At 35.4% G+C, this 22,241-nt stretch overlaps 1 protein-coding gene across 6 annotated transcripts in view; it reads right to left on the reverse strand.

Moving 5' to 3' along the window:
* AP3B1 (adaptor related protein complex 3 subunit beta 1) overlaps positions 1–22,241 on the reverse strand; it is a 155,743-nt gene that overhangs the window by 97,941 nt on the left and 35,561 nt on the right. For all 6 annotated transcript variants that reach the window (XM_014261067.2, XM_014261068.2, XM_088054116.1 and 3 more), the window contains 2 exons: positions 15,888–16,067; positions 185–346 (listed from right to left, as the gene is read on the reverse strand). In XM_014261067.2, the coding sequence (XP_014116542.1) occupies positions 185–346; positions 15,888–16,067 (342 nt within the window). The remainder of the gene's footprint in view (positions 1–184; positions 347–15,887; positions 16,068–22,241) is intronic.

Raw genomic sequence — 22,241 nt, forward strand, 5'->3', positions numbered from 1 at the left:
TCAGTTTAGGTGTTTCACTTACAAGCTAAGTTAAATTCAAAATAGATCCATCAGACTTCTAGAGTTACTTAAGGGTATTTACACCAGTTTTAAAGAGGTCTAGATTTTACTCTTCAATCTTTTTTTTTTTTTAAAAACAGGTATTTGTAGTTTAACATTTTAAACAAAAAGGAATTTGTCATACAGCAGCATTTCGGCTTTGAAGCAGAGGCTTTGTATTTCGTAACAGCAGCCTGTGATCCGGGTCCATAGTATAGGTGGTTTTCAATTTCTGATCCTTTTCTTTCTGTTCTTCATCAGATTCATAGAAATTATTTTCACTATATTCATCCACCACTTCATCAACCTACCAAAAGACAAAATGACAACAAGGACATATATAGAATATTTGAATCAACAGGTTTTATTCATTAAGGAAGTAACACACAACACCACAGCTTCATGCAAGATTTATGTATGTTTTTTTAAACATAGCTTTTGGCTTTTCTACCCATTTGCTCAAAACAGTAGATGTACAGTAGACATGAAAAACAGATTAACAATATATACAAAATCTCCTTAGAAATAAGTTGTACTTACAAATGAAATATCTTTATTATTATTCAACAAAATATTTTAGGTATGTACTTGGCCTTTTTTGGACTTCCTGTGATCTAAAACTGGCATTTCTAGAAAATAACTAGAAATGAAAATAAGACATAGGTCTTCAGAAAACTTGGCAAGGCTGCATGCCTTGGTTAAAACTCAGGTGTAGTGAAAGAATCCATACAAAATGTCTTCAGTAGAGGTACGAGGATGGGGGGAGGGAGGAAAGATGCCACAAAGAATTAAAATTGTAATTTTGTTCTGATTTTTATTTTTATTACAATTTGGAAGAATACAGGTTTTTTAAAAAAGAGGAAATATGAAGTTTCATTACTTGATGCCAAGTTTTCTCTCAATGTTTTACAGGATGCCTATCAAACTCATAGATATTTTATACAATAGCAACTGAAGTACTTTAATTTCTTTACTTCTCTTCCCACAATTCTTTGTGGCAGTCACATTCTAAACCAAAAACTCAGGATGCTCTATCAAGTCCACTGGTAACTGAATTCCTCCCTTTCCTACAGGACAGGCAATGTGAAAGGAAATTTCCCCATCCCAGTGCATCACAACCTGCACTGAAGAAGCTTCCTCTAACAGGAGGAGGATAATTCAATCTTCATTGATTCAGTCTTCAATATCCTTGCCTTGACTGCTAACAGACATGCAGATCAGTACTATTGAATTCAACAGGAATATTGAATTTGAAACAGTATTTAACTCATTAATAACTGTTACAAAGAAACTGCCTGAGCCGTCACATTTCTGACTTCCTCATTTTTTAAGAATTGCTTGTTTAGAATGTACTTGGAGCAGCAGAGTTCCAATAAAAGCAGCATATGCCTCTTACAAAAATACTTTAATTTTAAATCTGATTAAGGTCCCTCTTCATACCCCAACAGCAGAAGTAATAATATGATCTTCTCATAATCATGTATTTTATTACAATTTTAGAATATTCCTCTTTTCTCAGATCTGGTAAGAAAAGATTATGTTCCAGACAAAGGATGTTGACAATACCCTGGGAAATTATTTTAATGAACTGAAATTCATCAAAATCAAGCTGATGAACTCCTAATTATTTAGATTTGTAGTCACAAGGACCCACTAAGACAAAGAGGACATGTACTACTGCAATATTTGCACATTGTGATGGATAAGAAAGCAAAGTATTATGTAAAAGAGTTGGAAGACTTGGCTAAATACCTGCAGCTCTTCGGTGTACAAGGTTATTTCAAATTCCATTAATCATCCCACACATGAAGAACAGTTACCAGATAATGCGAAAACACTCAATCACTCAAAACCCCTCAAAAGCCTCAAGCTCAGCTACTGACTGTATTCAATGCCAAAGAGATACAAGTGTAAGTTTAGAATCATAGTATTATTAAGGTTGGAAAAAACCCTTCAGCTCATATAGTCCAATCATTAAGCCAGCACTTCCAAGTTCACCACTGAACCACGACCTGAAATGCCACGTCTACAAGGCCCTTGGATATCTGCAGGAGTGCTGACTATACTCCTTCCCCAGGCAGCCCATTCCAGTGCTTGACAACGCTCTCTGAAGAAATTCTAATATGCAATCTAAATCCCTCCTGGTGCAACTTAAGGCCATATCTTGTAATGTTGCTTGACTCTGACCTTGCTCCTTTTCTCCCAGCCAGCCTGTGGAGCTGCCTGGGGTTGTTGTGACCCAAGGGCAGGACCCAGCTCTGGCCCTTGCTGAACCTCCCACCATTGGCCTCAGCCCATGATCCAGCCTGCCCAGATCCCTCTGCAGAGCCTTCACACCCTCCAGCAGATCTGCACTCCCACCCAGCTTGGTGTCATCTCTGAACTGACTGAGGGTGCACCTGATCCCCTTGTCCAGGTCATCAGAGAGAGCATTAAACAGGACTGGCTCCAGTAGTGAGCCCTGGGGAAACAGCACTGGTGACCAGCCACCAGTTGGATGTAACTCCATACACCACCACTCCGCTCTGGACCAGGCCATCCAGTAACTCTTTTAACCAGCGAAGTATACATGCATCCAAGCCATGGGTTACCAGTTTCTCCAGGATAATGCAGTGGAAAACATTTTCAAAGGCTTTAATAAAGTCCAGTTAGCCATCATTCACAGCCCTTCCCTTATCTACTAAGTGGGCTACCCTATCATATTAGGAGGTTACATCTGTCAAGCAGCGACAGTCTTTCACAAACCCACAATGGCTAGGCCTGATCCTCAGGTTGTCCTGCATGTGGTATGTAACAGCAATTAGGATGACCTGCTCCGTATCCTTGCTCAGCACTGAGGTCAAGCTGACAAGCCTGATGGTTCCCCAGATCCAGATGGTTGTCATATTTGCCAGCCTCCAATGAACTGTGATCTTCATGGTTAACTAGAACTGTTGCTAAATGACAGAAAGTGGCTCAGCCTCTGGCTCCTTCAGTACCCTTGGGTACTGAATGTACAGGTGGATGCTATGTGCCCCACAGATTTGTGCATGTATAAGCGGTGCACCACACTTTTGGATCACGGGGCCTTCATTTTCCTCCTCCTCTCTGTCATACAGATCAGGGGCTGGCTACCTCGAGAACTGGTTTTACAATTACTGCCTTCTTTGCTTCAGAAAAGACACCTCAGTCTTTTCCTCATCCTTAATACCTTATTTTCCCCTGCAGTTTTCTGGTGCACCTTCTTACTTCTCTGACAATGAAAAGCTCTGTTATTTTCTGATCACAGTGGTCCCAAGAGCTTCCAACCATCATATCATATCACATCACCCAGTAATCCTACTCTGTTCACAAAGAACAGGTTCAGTAGGGTGCCCTGCCTTGTTGACATCCGGACCAGCTGTTTCAGGGCACTATCTTCCAGGAATCTTCTGGACTGGTTCCTCTTCACTGTATTGTATTTTCAACAGGCATCTGGTAAACTGAGAATGAAGACTATTGACTGAGACATATCTCACATGCCCATACAGTATTTCATCTGCCTCTTCAACATTTCACCTTCTTCCAACTAGCTCAGAAGTCTGCATTTACCTGAGTAAGCAAGTCTGTTTTGGCATTCACTAGGTTATTCGTTAATTTCTGCTATCACTGCCTAACTTATTTCTAGATAGAACACAGTTCCAGGATTCTCTTTACTCATTTCAAGCCTCAGCAGAAAATCTGAAACTGAACTGAGACACAATAAATTACTGCCAAAATTCAGACCACCAAGGCAAAACCTCATCTTAAGACACCTCACTGAATTGTTGTTCTGTCCCCAGATAAACCCTGCAATGCAAGTACTGAAGCCTGTACTAAAGACAGAGACTGGGACAAGCAGTAATTCTCTTCTGAACTAGCTGCAGGAAGGCAAGCATAAGCAAAGCCTCTTGGCTCTAACAGAAAGGGAGAGCCTTCTGCGGAGATCTTAGAAAGTGCCTCCATTCTCAACAACAGTGCTATGGTGTTCTGGAAAAGAAAAGCAACCAGAGCAGCATTTTACTGATACTAGGCCTACATCTTGAACTTCAATCAGAAAAAGAAGGCATGAGTAGGGTATAATGGAGATATAAGTACTATTAACATTAGTAACTATTTTTCCTGCCATCAGAGGACTGAAAGTAAGACTCTTACACAGGGAGATGAAATTCTTTCTGGTTTAACTATTACCTGTTTAACTAATTAATCAACTATTGAATCAACAACTGATAGCTGATTTCCTATGCACTTATTCTCCAATCTTCTCTGGTCTATAGTGCACTACACTAGACTGTGGAATATGCTCCTTCCCATATCCCTGAAGAAATGCTAAATATTGGCAAAAATAAAATTTTACTTTCAGAGATGTCTAATTAGAACTCAAACTGATGATAACCAGTACATATTAGCAATTTTATCAGAAATAAAACCAATCCACTGATCCTTTTTCACAAGGAGACATAGCATGAGATTTCAGGGAGTAGATTCAAACATTCCAGTGCTTTCTGTTGTCATTTCAATCCCTTTAGATGCAGTTTCACAGCTGATTTAAGACTAATCAGTCCAATAGAAGTTTGTTGTTTTGTTTGATTTCTTAAAAGGATGTTTTATTTTCACCAAGATTATCTGTCTCACTCTGTGGTCATAGGATCACTAGAACTACTGGATTTTCAAAAGCAGTAGGTGGTAAATGGAGAACAGAACAGAAGAGAGGCAGTTGTTAGTTAAACCACATTAAATACACTTAACAGTTTGCAGTAGCACATGATTTAATTGTACAGTTAATAGCTTCTCTAAATTGAAAAATGACTAAAAAGTTCAGAACCCTGGGAGAATAAAATGATTAAAAACTGAGACCATAGTATTCCAGACTACAATTTGCAAATAGACTTTGTGCATTCACCATCTACTACAATTTATTCACAGTAGAGAAGTGAGTATTTTACTGTGGAAGAACGTGCATAATTCTTTTTTACGTTATTCCAGACACACAATTCAGGGACATCTTAATAAGGTATTAACAGCTTAAATGAAGAAACTGACAGATAGAATATTCCATTAGCCTGTTTTTAAAGTCACTAAGTAAATGAGCTAACATTTAACTGAGATTTTGCTAGAAGTTACATTTAATATGGCATAAAAATTGAGAATGTAACTTCCATTTAGGGTAAAATACATTATGTGAATACTACAAATACCTCCAAAAAGAGCTTCATACACTCACGTACTGAGTTAAAACAAAGCCTCAATGATACCCAAAGCATGAATACACAGTATTTTCCCACTTTGCCAGCCTTAAATCCATCTTGTATTGAAAAAATGATTCAAATATTTGTATTCCTTGGTTAGGTATAAATGCTTTGAAGTTACAAATTTCAGTTTCTCTCCTTAGTTTCATATGGAAGCACACTCACAGCTTTCTTTTGATGCCTGTAGCAAAATTTTTGGCAAACAAGATTTTCATTATCTTCCAGAGACCTTTCTAATATTTTCAAGAACTGTTCTCAAGGGAGCTTTGGATAAGCTAGATTTTGAAGGTAAGAAGAATTTTGGTACTAGTCACTATTTGGTGAACCTGATGGCCCTACTTTAGCCCACAAAGATTAATATTCACCTCCTGTATGAAGAACAGTTTCCTTGAAAAGAGAAAATGGTGGATAATATATAGAACAGTTTTCTACTTGAAACCTTAATGAGTTATGTAAGATAGATCTGAAATTTTGCTGTTATATGTGAACATGCCTACCTAAATCCGCCCACATGCTTTATAGATGAGTTTCAGGACACCAGAACAGATCTATTATTGCTCAGTAGATTAGCTGTGAGAAGTTTTTGACAAAGAGCAGATCTCAACAAACCATACTTGTCAACACTCAAATGCTAGTAGAAGTATTCATCTTCCCCACAGCAGGGAATCCTTGAGTATGATTCAGGTTTGTCAGTATAGGTAAAGCGTGACAATAAGAATTGTTAGTGGTCTTAAAGAAAAGCACAATCTGACAGGGTAAAAACACGTGTGATAGTAGACTCTGAAGGTATAGAGCCTACAGGAGATGCATAAAAAGTGAAGACTAGGAAGGGCATCTTGTAGCATTTTGAACAACACTGGACACCCAGACATATCGCAGAATTATCATATCCTAGTCTGTCTAAAGGTTAAAATTTTCAGATACTTACACTTCCATAGGACAAAATTATCCAGTAAATAATCAAAATATTTTCCTGTTTAAAAATAGATACTGGAACATTTTCTTGTTACACTGAAAGAAAATAATTTTCAACAGCTAACCAACTCCTGATCCTCGTGTGTTAAGAATCACTGGAAAGGAACAGGCTGGGGATTACAACACAAATGAGAAACACACTGGGTCACAGAATCAGAATGCATGTTACAGAAATTATTACGAACTGTAGCCATTCCTGAATGGACAGAAAGCTGGTGTCTTTGCTTTCACTAGACCAGAACAGTGTGTTCTGTGTCATCTTGGACACAATGCATTTACAGCTTTCAGCAACAAAGTTACTTAAAAGTGAATGAGAATTTTAGAAACTCAGTTTTTCCCTTCTACCTCACAGAATACAAAAATATTCAGGTAATGAAGTAGCGATCTGGGATATGACACATCTTTTATCAAGCAAGAATTTGTAAGAAGGCTTCCTGAACAAACAGGCAATCATAGGACCTCCAGAATGCAATGATTAAGTAGTGCACAATATAAATAATACACAGTCTATATGATTTATATAAAATATCAATACAAAATTATCACATTACCTAACATTGCATTCTGTCAGTCTTCCAAAGACTAGACCTGTTGCTCCTAAGCAAGTATACAAGTACATACACATTTTCAGTTAAGGGAACAACAATGGAAAGAAGAATCAATATAGATTACAAGATCACAGTTATATTACTCTGATTTCCTTATAAATTATGATTTTTACTTCAATTATAACCATAATCTATTCATTACCATTTGGATAAAGAGGTCAGAAAGAGAACCTAAGGGTTTGGTTGGACTTGTAGAATTATGAAGTTGTGAAGCCACTGAAACAGACTTGAACTCAAACAGTACCCTCTTTCAAGGACCACTTTTCAGATTACAACTCTATTCAAATGACTGTAATGGAATTGTACTGAAAATGTAATATGTTAACATAATTGCATAGAAGATACAATACAATTCCAGTAAACAACAATGGAAACTTGACAGAGGACACATGACTGACACTGAGAATGGTTTCAAGTACCAGCACTTTATTAGTCCCCAGTATGACTTTTTATATCCTTTCCCCTTATGCATAACACCTGTGTGCCCTCTCACTCTTTCGTGATTGATCAATACAAATCAGCATTCCATGCTCCTTTTCCTTTAATGATGTTCACCTGTCTTACACATCTGCACCCTATTAGGGATGAGGCACAGCCACAACCCCAGTCCTAATTTCCCACTATCTGTTCTACAGAAACTGAGTTTAGTTTTGAGCTTTGTTAATAGATTTGCACACAATTACCTTCGTAGATTTTAAAGAGTTTAGCTATACTAATATATTATAAAGAGATAAACTTGCTTTCAGTTAATAAAAATTGAAGTATTAATGGAAATACCCATGGCAACTTGGAGGCATTTTTCAGTAAAAGGACTTGTATTTCAGGTCTGCTTACTTGTGATATTAACCTCTGGAGCTGCAAGTTTCGTATACAGCAAAGAGGATTTCTTAAGAAAAGCTAAATTTTAATGCAGCTAAGGAACACACAATAAAATTCTGCTAAGTTGAGAAGATTTTATTTGCAATCAAAAAAAACTTCCTCTATAAAAAGCTTCATACTTTTAAAAATAGTGAGCTCTGATACTTAAGCCACACAAAGGAACTAAGATACTTATTCAGTCTTGAGAATCCAACTAAAGCAGGTGAAATTTAACATTAAGGCATTTTCATTTATATCATTCTTAATTTCCTCAGCATATATAAAAGTTATATTATCAACAATACATAAATCAAGTTTTATTTGTAGTTTACTAATAATATTATCATCTATACAATACTCTGTATCTCAGTTCAGATGAACATATTTATTTCATTCTAAAAAAGCCCCACAATTTTCTGAAACAATATGAGTATGTAAACTCATTTATTACCTGAAAACCTCTTCAAATCCTTCAATTCAGCCTTACAGACGCTTTTAAAAACTCACTTATCCAATAACATAATTTCTAAACATAAACTTGGAAATGAAAATGTAGTGATACCGAAGCTTTATGAAAACTAAAAAAACCTAACCCTAAGCATTCTTAAGAAAACCCATGTTCATGAAAGGTGTATAGTATACCTCTGTGACAAGAGCATCACATACGTGAAGTAGGGGTGTAAGGTCCACTGAACATTACTTTTTTGCCAGTATATGACAACTACAGTAACATCTCTGCTAAGTAACTTCATAGCAAAGTAATGTGAAAACTGAAGCAGTGTTTATTCTCATTTCTTTAAGAAGCAGTGATTAAGCCTAGGACTGGTATCTAAAAATAGGGGTAAGATTATGCCACAGTAATGAACATCTTTCTTCAGCAACCTCAGATGTTCAATCACTGCTGTAATAAAGTCCTTGCAGATGGAAGTAAAATAATCCATTATGGTTTTTAGATCACTTTCATTTACTCAAAACAGTTTCATACTCCTCAAAACAGAAGTGAGACATAAAATAGTTAGTCTTACCAAGAAAAAAACCCTTCCTTTCAATAATGTGGGGAAAAGGCACAATGACAATGCAAAGCAAATAGATGCAACACAAAGAACAGAAAAAACATTAAGAGCACAAGAAAAGAGGAAAAAAGTACATGAAAGAACACAAAAGGATAAATCGAACATAGCAAACTAAAATTAAGAAGGAGCAAAGTTGAATGGAAGAAAAACGGTACCATTTGCTTCTAGCTAAAAGTCCATCTCTTTTTACTCTGAAATCCAAAAATTAAAGTGGAATTTGTAATTTGCTTTCAGATGTTTGGTGAAATATTTGAACTGCTTTTCAGGTTAAAATTTAATATCAATTTAAGTATCTGAAGAGGCACTGTAAGACATCAAGATAGCAAGCAAATATGAACCAACTGCCAAGTAAAAATATTCTTTCACAGGGTTGCACAGTAAGTGAAGGATGAAGAAAGCCAGTTATTGTTAGTTAATTTGGGACTGCAACCAAGAGAAGGGTAGTACATGATCTAGAATTAATAGTCACCACCTCTCATGACTTATAGACAGGGTACGCAGGGACAGGGATGCCCCAGATCTTCAGAACTGCACATCACTCATGGTGCAGCTCCTGTACAGAACTGCAATTGCTACCAGTGCTCCTCCTTCTCTAGTGTTCCAAGTACACACTCCAGTTACATCAAACCATGTATACATCTTAAAGCAACTCAACTTCCTTTTCTCTCAGAAAAAAAAATACATGATTTTAAAAGGTAAATTCAATGAGAACATTTCCCATTATGGAAATATGGGAATTTATTACCATTTACATTTATTTTCATTTTCATGTAGCTTTAGGATTGTTTACAGCTACTAAAACATTTATCCAATATTTAAATGATATTTGGACTACAGCCATAGCTCAATATGTTAATTAGCTCAAATTCTTAAAACACAAAATTACCTTAAATCACTGAAGAATGGTAACTGTACCTGTACTTAGATTGGCAGTCTGAAAGGTGGCAGTTTGCTACCCTTACCGTAGAGTTTGACATACTCATCTAAACATCATCAATAACCATTAAAACCTGCATTACAGGATTTTTTTATCCTCCATTGTAATGCCTAAGTAGGCAAAGAAGCTGAAAGCATCTTTAAACATCTGCTGATTCACATTAGTGCTGTTCTCACACTAACAACTGGTTGTGTATTTATTCTATTGCTAAATAGGTATGTTGGTATAATTCAAACCTCAGTTACTCCCACTCTTCTTGGTACTGGCACTTTTCCAGCCATAAACTGCAACAAACCTGTGCACACACTATCAAAGAGATGAATGATCCAAATAATTTGACATTTTTTTACATTTACTATTCCCCATGGTCCTTTAGAGAGCTGCCATAACCAATCAAGAATTCTACCTGATACAGAAGTAGTGTACAGGTTCAGACTTGGGAGCCTAAAGCTTTCTCAGAGCAGAGGTCTGACCTCACACACGTTCCTCACACAGCAGAAAAAACTAAATAAAGGTTTATTTTTGCAGAGTAGCTAAACAAATATATTTTACAATTCTAATTATTCAGAGAAAATCCTGGTGATATATAATAAAAATATACATATATTATATGAATAATGAAAAGGCCACAAAAGTTACTAGACAGAGATTAATATTCTACAGACAGATACCCAGAACAAAATTCATGAGTACTCTGGCATCCAAGATGGCCTCAAAGTAATCTAACACAGCATTCACTTCATATAGTTTATATAATTTTCTATGACCAAATAGCATTCAAATGGCCAAAATTAAAGCTAGAAACTTTAGTGGCTTACGAGACGATGGGAATCTGCCACATAAAATATTTAAATTAAAAATGATTAGCAGCAGTTACACAGTTGATATTTAGATTTCTATAAAAACATTTGCTTCCCTCTAATTAATTTCTGTCTCCATAAGTCAAAGAAAATGATCTAGACAGAGATAAAAACAATTTTAACAACTTATTTGCAACTGATGGCTATAAATCCTCTTATCCTATACATAGATAACAAAAAGAAACTCAGCCTCAGTCAAGATTAGACTACAGTACTGCATGGAAACATGGCAACTTTGTTACCATGTCAAATTTGTATAAAAACAAAGGGCTTCTTTTTTAATTTGAGTTGATACGCATGTCCTAGAGAGATTCTACTCACTGTTGCTGTTCCAGTGCAGCTCTGTCATGGGACTAACAAGTAACACATTCTGCTGCAAAGATAAATGGCATTTTTTCCTGCAGACTGTACTTCTGTTATACCAACAGTAAGTGCTCAGCAATCACAAAGCAAAACAAATCAGGAAATTAATGTGCACAAAATTTAACCCTCCTTCCAGTTTTTCTTCTGCTGGAGTAATTTTTTTATCCAAACTTTCCACAATCACCTAGGTAGTTTTTTGTTATAAATCTATGCACTAAGTTATTCTCATCTTACTAAGCAGTACACACAAATGGAAAAAATAAAACTGATGTGACAGTAAAATAGCTAACCAGTCCATTTTATGCCCCAAAATCTTCAGATAAGTGAATCTTACATTAAATATTAACACCACCTTGTGCTTATCTGAAAGACCCTGGCCAGAGAGTACTGCACTCTGATAAAAAGAGGACAGTAATGGAATCCAGACTGTCCCAATTCACACTGAAGATTCTGGTGGATATAGTAAAAAAGGAAGAAATAAGCAGTATAAGACAACTTCACTGTAAACTAGTTTTCCTGATTTAATTCTTGCTCTTAGCAGCCAATTCAGGTTCAAGAGAATTCTCTGGTCTCACCATCTTCTAGGATGGGGGGAAAAAAGTTTAAAAATCAGCAAGAATATCACCTGGTATATCTACAAAGAAACTTTACTAAGATGATATGTTAAATAAGTAGCACATAGCTTATAATGGTTTATTTTATCCTTAAAGATTTCTTAAATATGCATCTATGCCTCCTCACTTCAGAAGAGCACAATAAAACTTCTAGATCCTCTACTGACTTGGAAAACAAAATAAGGGAAAGGTGTACTTAGCTGATTAATTTTAAAATTATGATATGCATACAAAATATTTTCAAGTATTTTAATGTGTTTCATTTTTACTGCTGTGTCTAGGTAACCTAGTTAACCAGAGGCTATTACCCTGAATACACCCTTCCCTTCTGTTCTCAGCTTTTAAGCAGAGGATTTCAAAGTCTTATTAAGCTCTGTAGTAAACCAGCAGAACTGAATCAGGATGCTCATTACTATTAACAAATCCTACAAAATTTCTAATATTTTCTTTGTGCTGTGCTTGAAGCTTTATAATTCACAATTACAGTTCCCTCAACGCATTCCAGGACAGAGAACAACAAAAAAATGAAATATCAAAAGCAGTTCTGGATACTGCTGAGCTGTCTTAAGCAGCCATTATACAGTGAATTCCACCATACATAACCATGACCTTTATGGCATACACTAAGAACTCATAACTAAAAGATACTGAGAAAGTACTGTAAGAGCAAGAAACATAAAGCATTTAACAAAAGATAAAAGGATCACAGAACAGCTGAGGTCAGAAGAGACCCAGTATTTTGTCAGAACAATCCAGCAAAATAAATATTTTCCATCTGTTTCTTCCTGTAATTACTGAGAGCTGGGATACTTTCCATGATTCATGCTTTTAGATACATAGACATTCAAATACTTAATGTTTTTCTCATAAAAGTCCTTATTCTTTCAGATTGTTTACTTCACGCCTAATTTCCTCTTCCATCCGTCCCAGCCCAACAGATTATGCCAAATTCTGAACACTTTAAACTGAGCAATACTTCAATAATTAATCCTAGAATGTAAGCCTGAGACATACTTCCCATAAATACTTACCAGGAATTTTGTAATGACTGAAGCCCATGATCAATCTGAATTCACCATTCTTTTCCAGCCCTTACTGAAACCAAGAAAGTTTATTTCTGTAATCTTCAACTGTCTGAAATCAAGCTAAATGGCCCTGAGAGTCACTGCTTTTTTGCGAAACTACAGCTCCTAGCTCCATTTTGCTCTATACAAAGACTGTTGAAACTTCTGATCAAGTTACCTGTTTTCCAAAGATGCTTTCCCAAATGTCACGCAAGCCTGGTGGTAAACCTGTGTACCAGGAGTGCTGAAGCAGTTCCTAACTCCTGTGATCCTCATCTCCTTGCAGAAAGAGGGATGGCTGAACAGCTTGATAATCAAATCCTGAACTGCTAGACTGCAACTCAGTGTATTCATGAAAACTACCAATAACTTTATTTTACCCATCTTAATGTATTAGGCTGCAAGCTGTTATGGCTCAGGAGGTATTTACAAACAGCTTGGCAGTCCCAACAACTTCTGCAAAAAGGGCAGGACAAAACATTTAAGCTGACATGCATCACAGTTTTATCTGCTAACAAGTATTTCACTTCCCAGAAAACCCAGAATTGTTCTTGGCTGGTTTTAGTCCCAAGCAGGTATTTTTACTCCAGAATATGAGCGTCTTGTCTCATTTCAGCTAACACATGTTAAAGCTAAATACATACAGTTCATATAGAAAAAAGGCTATTCTGAAACTGCTGTTTGATTGTAACTACTCAAAAAGCACCTCCAAGTATTTTAAGACAAATATTTTAAACCAAGGACATTCTTCCTTACTTCAGTCACAACTAGAATTAAAAATTATACTCTTCAAAGAAGCTAGAAATAAAGTATTCCTGGATATTCTTAATGGGTAACTGCAACCATTTTAAGCATATTGATTAAAAATGATCCTTCTCCATAACTCGTAAGTATCCAAAATTTTTTTTAGATTCCTAAATGCTCAAGAAATCAGTTCTGAACATTACATCATTACTTGCTAGGAATTAGCTCAACTTAAACAAGAGCAACATATGCTCCTCAAAAAGTAAGGGGAAATTCTACTGAATAAAAATGCAAATATGCATTTTAGCAGTCCTGAATTTATTAATCTGATAGGTTTAATTTCCATTTTCCTGCATCAGCTTTATTTATAAAGTGTCGTGCCCTATAAATATGCTGTTATTTTCTATAGTCAAGCACCCTCTTAACAAATCTTCTCATTAATATGTAAATTTAAAGTCAATCGGTCTTCTCCCTGACAGCGCCATGAATTCCTAGTGCACTGTATAATCGGCTTTGACTCGGCATCCACTATTTATCATCAAAGATGTCAGTTAGAAAAATTATGGAAAATGCACTGCAATTGATATGACTGCAATCTACTTTGTCAACACTTAATTGTTCCTCAAATCATACATTTACATATAAACAGCCTAAATACTGATCCATAATGATGCAAATAAACTAAATTAAAAATCTCTTCTACTGCACAAGATGGCCTGTTGTATGATGAGTTCATTTAAGAACGAATTGACAAAGGCATGCATTTCAACTAGCACAACAAAAAAAATCTGCTAATTAAATTGCTGAGTAGGTAGACAAACTAAATTTTACACTGAAGATCTTGAAAGTGAAAACAAAGTGTTATTAATATTATACTACTGATGACTAATTTTAGGTTGACAGAGGCAGTATTGTCACACAATCTTTTACGTTCCTAGAGCAGAAGCCACAGCAGCAACTGTCATCCATCCAGTTTCAGAGAAAGAAGATTTAAGAGTCTTAAAGAAACCAAATCCCATCAAGACCTCCAACCCCAGTCCAAGACAGGAGGTCATCCTCCTCTTCAACTTTCCTTTCGTTCAATTACAGACTAAAACTGGCTGAAACATATTGTGGGATTGTAGCTTTAGGTAAAGCAGATTATCAATTTTGATTCTCTACAAATGTCAGAAAGAAGAATGCAAGTTGCCTTCTTCCAATAATCAACATGTAGTAAACACTGCCTCAAGGACATTAGGAAAACATATAACTTAAATGTCTCATTATCTAAAAATGCTTTCCTTATTTTAGGCAATTTTCTGGGAAGATGTGTTCTTACAAACAATTTAATTTTCATCAAAGATGAAAAAGGGTGTTTCAGAATCTAACTACTAGCACAGAAATATAATTCTATTTCAGACATTTTTGCTATATTCATTATAAATCCTGCTTTTTTAAAAAGTTAATATAATCATAAACTAAATCAGACTGAACTGTTTGTCCAACTATATCTCCTTATAATTATTTTCACACAATAAATTACACATGTATTAACACAGAATGGCACTGCATTTCTATCTCTTTTCCCAGACAAAGGTTATTAAAAGACAGTTAAAAAGAACTCAGTGATAGTGATAGTTGGTGTCATTCCCTATTCCAATGCTGAAAATATAAATCTGTAAAAAATTGTTAATGTGCTACTTACAAATCACAATAATCTGCACTAAGATGTACATTTTTAAAAAGGAATGGGTTCCAAATTAAATGGTAAAACTTAACACTAGTAACATCCCCAAGCCTTTTAATAAACACAACCAATCAGAGCTGTGGAGCAATTTTAAACAGTTCTTTCCAGAAGCATTCTGTCTTTTAATTAAAATGGTTAGTCAGAGTTAGATCTCTATTGAAACAATGTTAACAGCATAAATTTCTTGAGCTATGCCTTTTTTTACTGTAAGAAGTGACAGAATTTGTGTCCTGAACACCTCTTTTTATAATTTAAAAGGATAGTCATATTTACACAATGCAAATGAAAATAACCACATAATTTTTTACATTTCACATTTCAAATACGTATGTTCAAGTCTTCACATGGTGCCTCAGCACATTAACAAAGCCTAAATAAGTAGTGGAATGTTTGTCATGCAGTGATACTGGGTATCTACAATACAAGTAGAGTCTCCCAGTTTTCAGGACAGAATGGCAGACATTTCTAGTTTTGACTCATGTAAAATTGTCTGAAGCAAAAAGCAACATGGCTCAAAGAACCACAGAAAAAGGAGTCTCTCTGCTGCACACAGGATGTGCCATGGGAAAATAAGAAAAGGTTATACCCTGGAAGGAGAATTCTCAGGCTCTGAAGAAAGGTAGATACCTTGTGTTAATGAAATCTCAGAGATCTAAGACTTACGTATTTGATCTCTATTTTTACTCAAGTCTCCAGAGAAACTCATCTTCAAAGACTAAGTAAATCCAACAATGGAAATAATTCAGAATGCAGGCTCACAACAGTAATTTAAGAACTTACCTTCCATGGACTTACAAACTGAGTGCGTGCATACCGAGTTAACATGTGGATAATGACAACTTGACCCCACTCTTCCACATCAACCAGCAAGTTACAGAGCTTTCGGTAGTTCTTGTGAATCAGGTCTATTCTATCTGGACACACTTCCTCAAATGCCATCACCACACTCCCAGCTACCAGCTAGAAAACAAAATATAAACCAGAAGGTCAGTATTAGGTCTACAGTTAGACCACAAGTGAGAATCAGAATTAATACTAGCAATTCTCAGCCATTTCAAATTATTTCTATTCAGCAGCAAAAACAAACAAAACAATAACAACAAAAAAATAAGCCCACACAAATGGTATCTTATTTAAAACAGAATTGGGGTAAGTTTATTAGAACAGAGAAAGCACTTGAGGTTTCTATTGCACACATAAATCTTAGCACCCAGCCCTGAAGACACAGTGCAATGTAAGCATAATATCCTTTTTTCTTACAGATTTAGCTTCCAAATAAATTAACAGAGAACTTGCAATTAACTTAGAAGTAAAAGGAAACAACAGAAAACAAAACATATGCCCAGCAAAATCTTTTGGATTCTATCAACACTGGCTTGATCAAAGTAAAGAAGAGCTGGACCAAGTTCCCTAGGCATTACTGGAATTCAAACTTCTCTGTCAATATCACAAAATTAACTGGCACAGAAAATTTTGTATTTAGAGTTTCATGAATACACTCCTCCCCGCCCCACCACCCAAAGGCATAAAAATCAGCAATAGAATAGAACTTTCCTCCAAAGAACACGAAAATAATTTCTGCATGTTGTTCAGCACTTCCTTAACAGTTACATAATTGCAGGAATGCATCATTTATGTCCTGCCATGTTCTCACACCATTTTTTGCCCTCATAAGAAATACCTCTGTATTCAGGCACAAAGACTGTCATACTACAACTGCAAAATAGCTTTGTTTTTCTGAGAAAATTAAATAGATTATCAACATTGTAACACCTCAAGGACTACTAAAACCTTCTGTCTGGGTATTTTCTTTTAAAATAATGGGTGGAAACACATATTGGAGTTTCAGTTAAAATTCTGTCAGCAGGTTACTTTAACTGCGAGAAAAGATCAAAAGCTGACCATGCCTCATAAGGACATATAATTGTATGCCTGGGATTAGTGTTCTTTCTCTTCTAATTGCTTTAATTAAGATTTGTTTTGTGTCAGAGTACATGTTAAGTCAAATAACTAAAATGATGATACTTTATATAAAGCAGCTGATATGTATGCAGTTAGCATGCATGCAGTATAGCCTTCTGGCAGCAAATTAATGTCATATTCTATCCGAGCACTAGGGATCTGCATTTCAACCTCTATAATTTCCCCAATGACTTAAAGTAAGCAATTAAATAGAAGTGCAGTTTATTGAAATGGTACTTTTTGAGAAATATTAAATACAATGATATTCATATGTTACATTTTTCTCCCTGTATTTGGCTGACATGTGGTTTATTAGTATGCGCTCAACATTACAATTGAAAGAAAACAGCTCAGAAGATAGTCTTGCTATTATGCTAAACAAGTCTCAGGCTCTGTGGGGATTTTATGAATTACCAATAAGAATAAACGTGAAGTTGCATTTATTGTCTCCAGCCTCATCCACATACTGGTACCTGCTGGTCCCAACAACAATGCAATTCATTCCAGGGAGCAAAATCTGATTATCTGATAGAGCTAAATACACTTCACATCTAAAATAATTTGCTGTATCATAAAAACAAAAACTTTTTTTTTATCTGTTGTTGTACCAAACTTTCTTCTTAATAATGTGCTGCAGCAGTAACTTATCTGTAATTAAAAACTGGCAAGTTGACGTTAAGGTGGGTGTTCAAAGCTCAGCAGAAGGCAGTGGTTAATCCCAGACAAATCACTACCTGCCCTGAGTAGGTATTCATTTAGGTCATAGAAGCTGAGAAGCTTTCCCAATGGAAAAGTGTTAAGTCCTTTTATCAGGAGGCAGGACTCCGAGCTACAGTTAAGGTCAGCTTGCAGAGGACAATATGGAAGACTTGAAGTTTTAGAAGAAAGACATAATACTTCAAGACCACACAGACTTTTTGTAGAACACTGTTTCATATGAGAGACAAGAGACAGACGAACATCAGCTTATGACTATCAGAATAGTCACAGTCTAATGGTTAAAAATACCCTTTTAGGTTCATAGGTGAAGGTCAACACAGATTTCCAACAGTAATTCTGAAGAGAATATCCTTGCCTTTTACTACTAGTAGTTCAGTACACACACTTTGCTGTATTTCTCTTTCATTTGGATATGATTTAGCTTGAAGGCTGACACAAAATACATATAACACTATCTCAGATCATTTAAAACAGAGTACATTTCCTATAAACACTGCTAGCTTTTTAAAAGCTCAGTTAGTACGAATAAAACACAACAACTTAATACAAAGAAAGGGTCAAAGTGGAATATAGGAATTCTAAATAATTACTTATTTCAAATTACATCTGTCTCCTACTTAAATTTACAGTGACTGTGCTGTCACTTGTGAATGCTTAAAAGACATTAGTAAAAAAACTGAACATATGCTATGAAATGCAAGAGGTACACTGAATAAACAAGCATTTTATTCCTGTGGAAAGTCCCTAGATTTACAGGTTAATATAGGAATTGCCATTCATCATGACATTATTAAGATCACGCCTCTCTCCCCATTATTGTATTTTCTAAAATTAAGCTTTTCATTTGAAAGTGGAAAAAAAAAGCAAGAATGTGACAGACTGAAAATGCACTGGTAACAAGCAGATTTCTCTGAGAAAATTTCCTAATGCTTTCTTAATAAGAGATTATTTTCTAGTCTACACTGTTTCCCCAATAGTATGATCCTACTATATATCTAAACATCAGTAGAACAGCTAATAATCTTTGTTTATTAAATGCTCAACATTCCATAAAAGTATTTAAAATTAAAACAAAATGATTCAATCAGAATATAAAACTAAAAAATATCAGTTTCTAAAAAACAGTCAGTTAATTTCCATCTCACTGTGTCAATAGTAGCTTTTAGTATAAGGAGAAAATATAAATCACTCCAACAAAACTAGCAATGAGCTCATCAAATTCAAATGCTGCTTTCCATTTATGTATTTTTTATATTAAAGCAATAAACATGGTTCATTTGTCTTCCACTAGGTGCCACATTTTTCTGTGCTGTTGCTATGAACTTCAGCCATTAGCTGTGCTCCAAGGTAAACTATATGAACCATCAACAAAAGTGACACCCAATCTATGGAGTTCATATTTTCTCCAGATTATCTATGCTAGTTGACAAGCTGGTAATGAAAAAAATCACACTAAGCAAATGGTTCCTCTAATAACAATAAATTTTCTATAAAATTATGAAGGGTACAAAATGTTTCCTTGCATCTATTTTGTCATGAATTCTAATTAACGCTGCAAAAACCTGAGAGTGCTGGGTCATCACAGGAAGTGCATCGAGGTTTGATTGATAATACAGTGCAAGTTGGCCCACGCTGCCAAGATTCTTCTGTCTTAAATTAATGGCCACCCCACCTGCCCTAATCATACAGCCCAAATGATATTCCCCTTCTTATTTCAATTTTCTGGAGGCAAGGAAAGTGGAAAAGATCAGTCATTTATCTTCTAATAGCTGGATAATAGATCTATCACAACAAAACATCTGCACAAACCAGTAATTTTTTTCCACAAAATTGAAGCATTTACCATCATGAAATCAGTAAGTTAAGAAAACATTGTCTTACCCCCACATTTGGCTTCTGAACTAAAATATTACATTATTAACTGAAGATTGCTGTTAAAAAGATGAGTGCCCAGCTTTCTTTCCCCATTATGCCCAAATACACTGCTTTAGTGTAAGAGTAAGATCTTCATCACAAAGCCATCACCAATTCCTAGGATGATTTTTTAATCAAAAGAATGTCACTGAGAAAGAATCTGCACTTCATCTAGTAGCCATGCAGTCTGCAAAAGAAATCTCTATACTCACATATTTACATCTATACTCCTATATTTGCATAAGGACTTTTCACCCCTAAGATGGAGTTAATACAAAGTTACATGTCATCATTAAATTGTCCCACCAGGACAAGAAATTTATTACAGTGAATCATAGAATAAGGAATTCATTATAAGAGAGGTATGTAACCAAACAAAATAAAATCTGATCAAAGCTACAGATGTAAATCAGCAATTAATTTAGACTTTTTTAATATACCCATCATCCATACTACTACGTCCCAACTACATTTTGCCTTTCCTTTACTGATGAAGTTTTTAATGTACCTGGGATACTGTAATTTAGACTGTGGAATGCAAGTCACAAATTTTTTTTGCTTTACTGGTTTGGATAACAGGCATGATTCCTTTCCAATGCCAACATGGATTTTATTTTTCTTTTACCTGCTGTAGCTCAGATATATATTTAATTAACTTGTTTTTCACTGTTGTTTACACAGCACTGTAAAATACACAGGCTGCTAACTACAGTCCTTCACAAAGAAACTCATGCAACAAATCTTGCCTTAAACCCTATGAGTCAAAGCTAGGTTATCACTGAACAGAAAAAACAGAATTAGAATGAAGCAATACAGAATTGACTAAAAAGAAAAGGGAACTAGTTTGCTCTAAAACACCCAGTTATACTTTCACAGATGACTAGCCCTCTTTCATAGAAAATCATTTTAGCATAGAATACAAGCATGCTCTTATCTTCCCTTCTACATAAAATTGCATCAGCTGTTCAACTACCTAGAATTACTAGAAAAACAAAAGGAGCAGGTATTAATGCTCTTGTACCTGCTTATCAAAATGAAAGGTACTTCTAAACCAAGGGTAATAACATATCTAGGAGCTTATAAGCTTCAATAATCAAAATACATGTAAACACCTTATCTGTTCAAAATTTAAATACCTTGCACAAAATCACAGATTTGTTGATAGACTCGAATTCCTAGTCAGCTACCCTCAAGGGTAAGTTAACAATGGCTTGCACTTGATAATTTTGCATTTTAGATAACTGAAAGCTTGCATTTTAATGGAATCTTTGTGTTAAGACACTCAAGGAATAGAGTGATTTTTCATTTACCTCACCAGAAATTTTAATGAAGTGCTGGGTTAAGGTTAGATCTCATCTCATTTTAAGTTTTGCTTACCTCAGCTTATATTAAAATTTACTACTTATTGAGACCTAAAAAAATAAACAAATCCTATACAGTCTAAAAAAGGGCTTAATTTTACTGTAGTAAAATTCCCCTCCAGATAATGTCTTGTTATTTCAAATGTAAAATGACTCTGGCTAATTGAAATACATTGTGTCTTTTCTGTGCAACAAAAACAGCATTAATAACACACACACCAGCATGTTCTCTCTGCAAAAACTTCCTAGTTTACAGAAATTTAGAGGCATCTATACTTATTAGCTATTCTATCTCTAATCCAGAGATTACACCATTAAGCTTCAAAAAAAATTCTGCTAGAGGTCAAATAGCTACAGAAAATAAAGAGATTTTGAGTAAAAGTTTACTTCTCATTAAAGTGCAGTCTCAACTATCATCTGAATATTAGACTGTGTGACAGACTGGCATTTAAGAAACAAAGGGAAACAGCGAAGGAAGTTAAGGCCATTGGAGGCTGATGGGAGTTTTTCTCCTGGCCAACAACTGGCCATATCTGAGAACTGACAGCAGTTTTGACCATTAAGAAAATGAGATGACCCTGTGAATACCACCTTAAAACCTAAGCCCGGGAATTTCTTTCTCTTTAGTTTTTGGCTTTGAAAGGTAGTGCCGCTGAGCTGAAACCTCGCACCATGAACACCAGCAGCTTGAGCAATATTTTAACCCTTTTACCACTCAGATGAGACTTGCAGCTTTAATCCTTTTTCCAGAGAGAGGGCAAGAGAGAGTGATCAATATGTAAAGAGACAAAATAAACTATCAAAAACAGTGAAGAAAGGAATTAAGCTTCAGATGGGGGAAAGAAATAAGGAGATGCCTTAATAAGCTGAAATATTATTTTGTTAAAGCTATGGAGATGCACAATAGTGTTCTGAAAAAACTCTAATTCATGAGAGAGTATTTTGGGAGGAATGGAGTATTTCAAAGTGTGGATCTAAGCAAATGGTGAAATAGTTGTGATCTTATGAGATGCTGAAATAAAAAGAAGTGTGAGTTGTTGAAGATTTGTGGCCCTTAAGAGACAAAGAGAAAACTTCTGTTTCCAGAGATGATCAGAGAGACAGACGAAGAGAATTTTTGCCTTTGAATAACTCATCCTTAAAATGACACCCCTTGACTTACAGCCCATGAGCACAC

This window comes from Pseudopodoces humilis, chromosome 4 (genome assembly GCF_049639895.1).
Source record: "Pseudopodoces humilis isolate 2021_Gansu_Grassland_sample_001 chromosome 4, ASM4963989v1, whole genome shotgun sequence".
In the NCBI taxonomy this organism is placed as follows: domain Eukaryota; kingdom Metazoa; phylum Chordata; class Aves; order Passeriformes; family Paridae; genus Pseudopodoces; species Pseudopodoces humilis.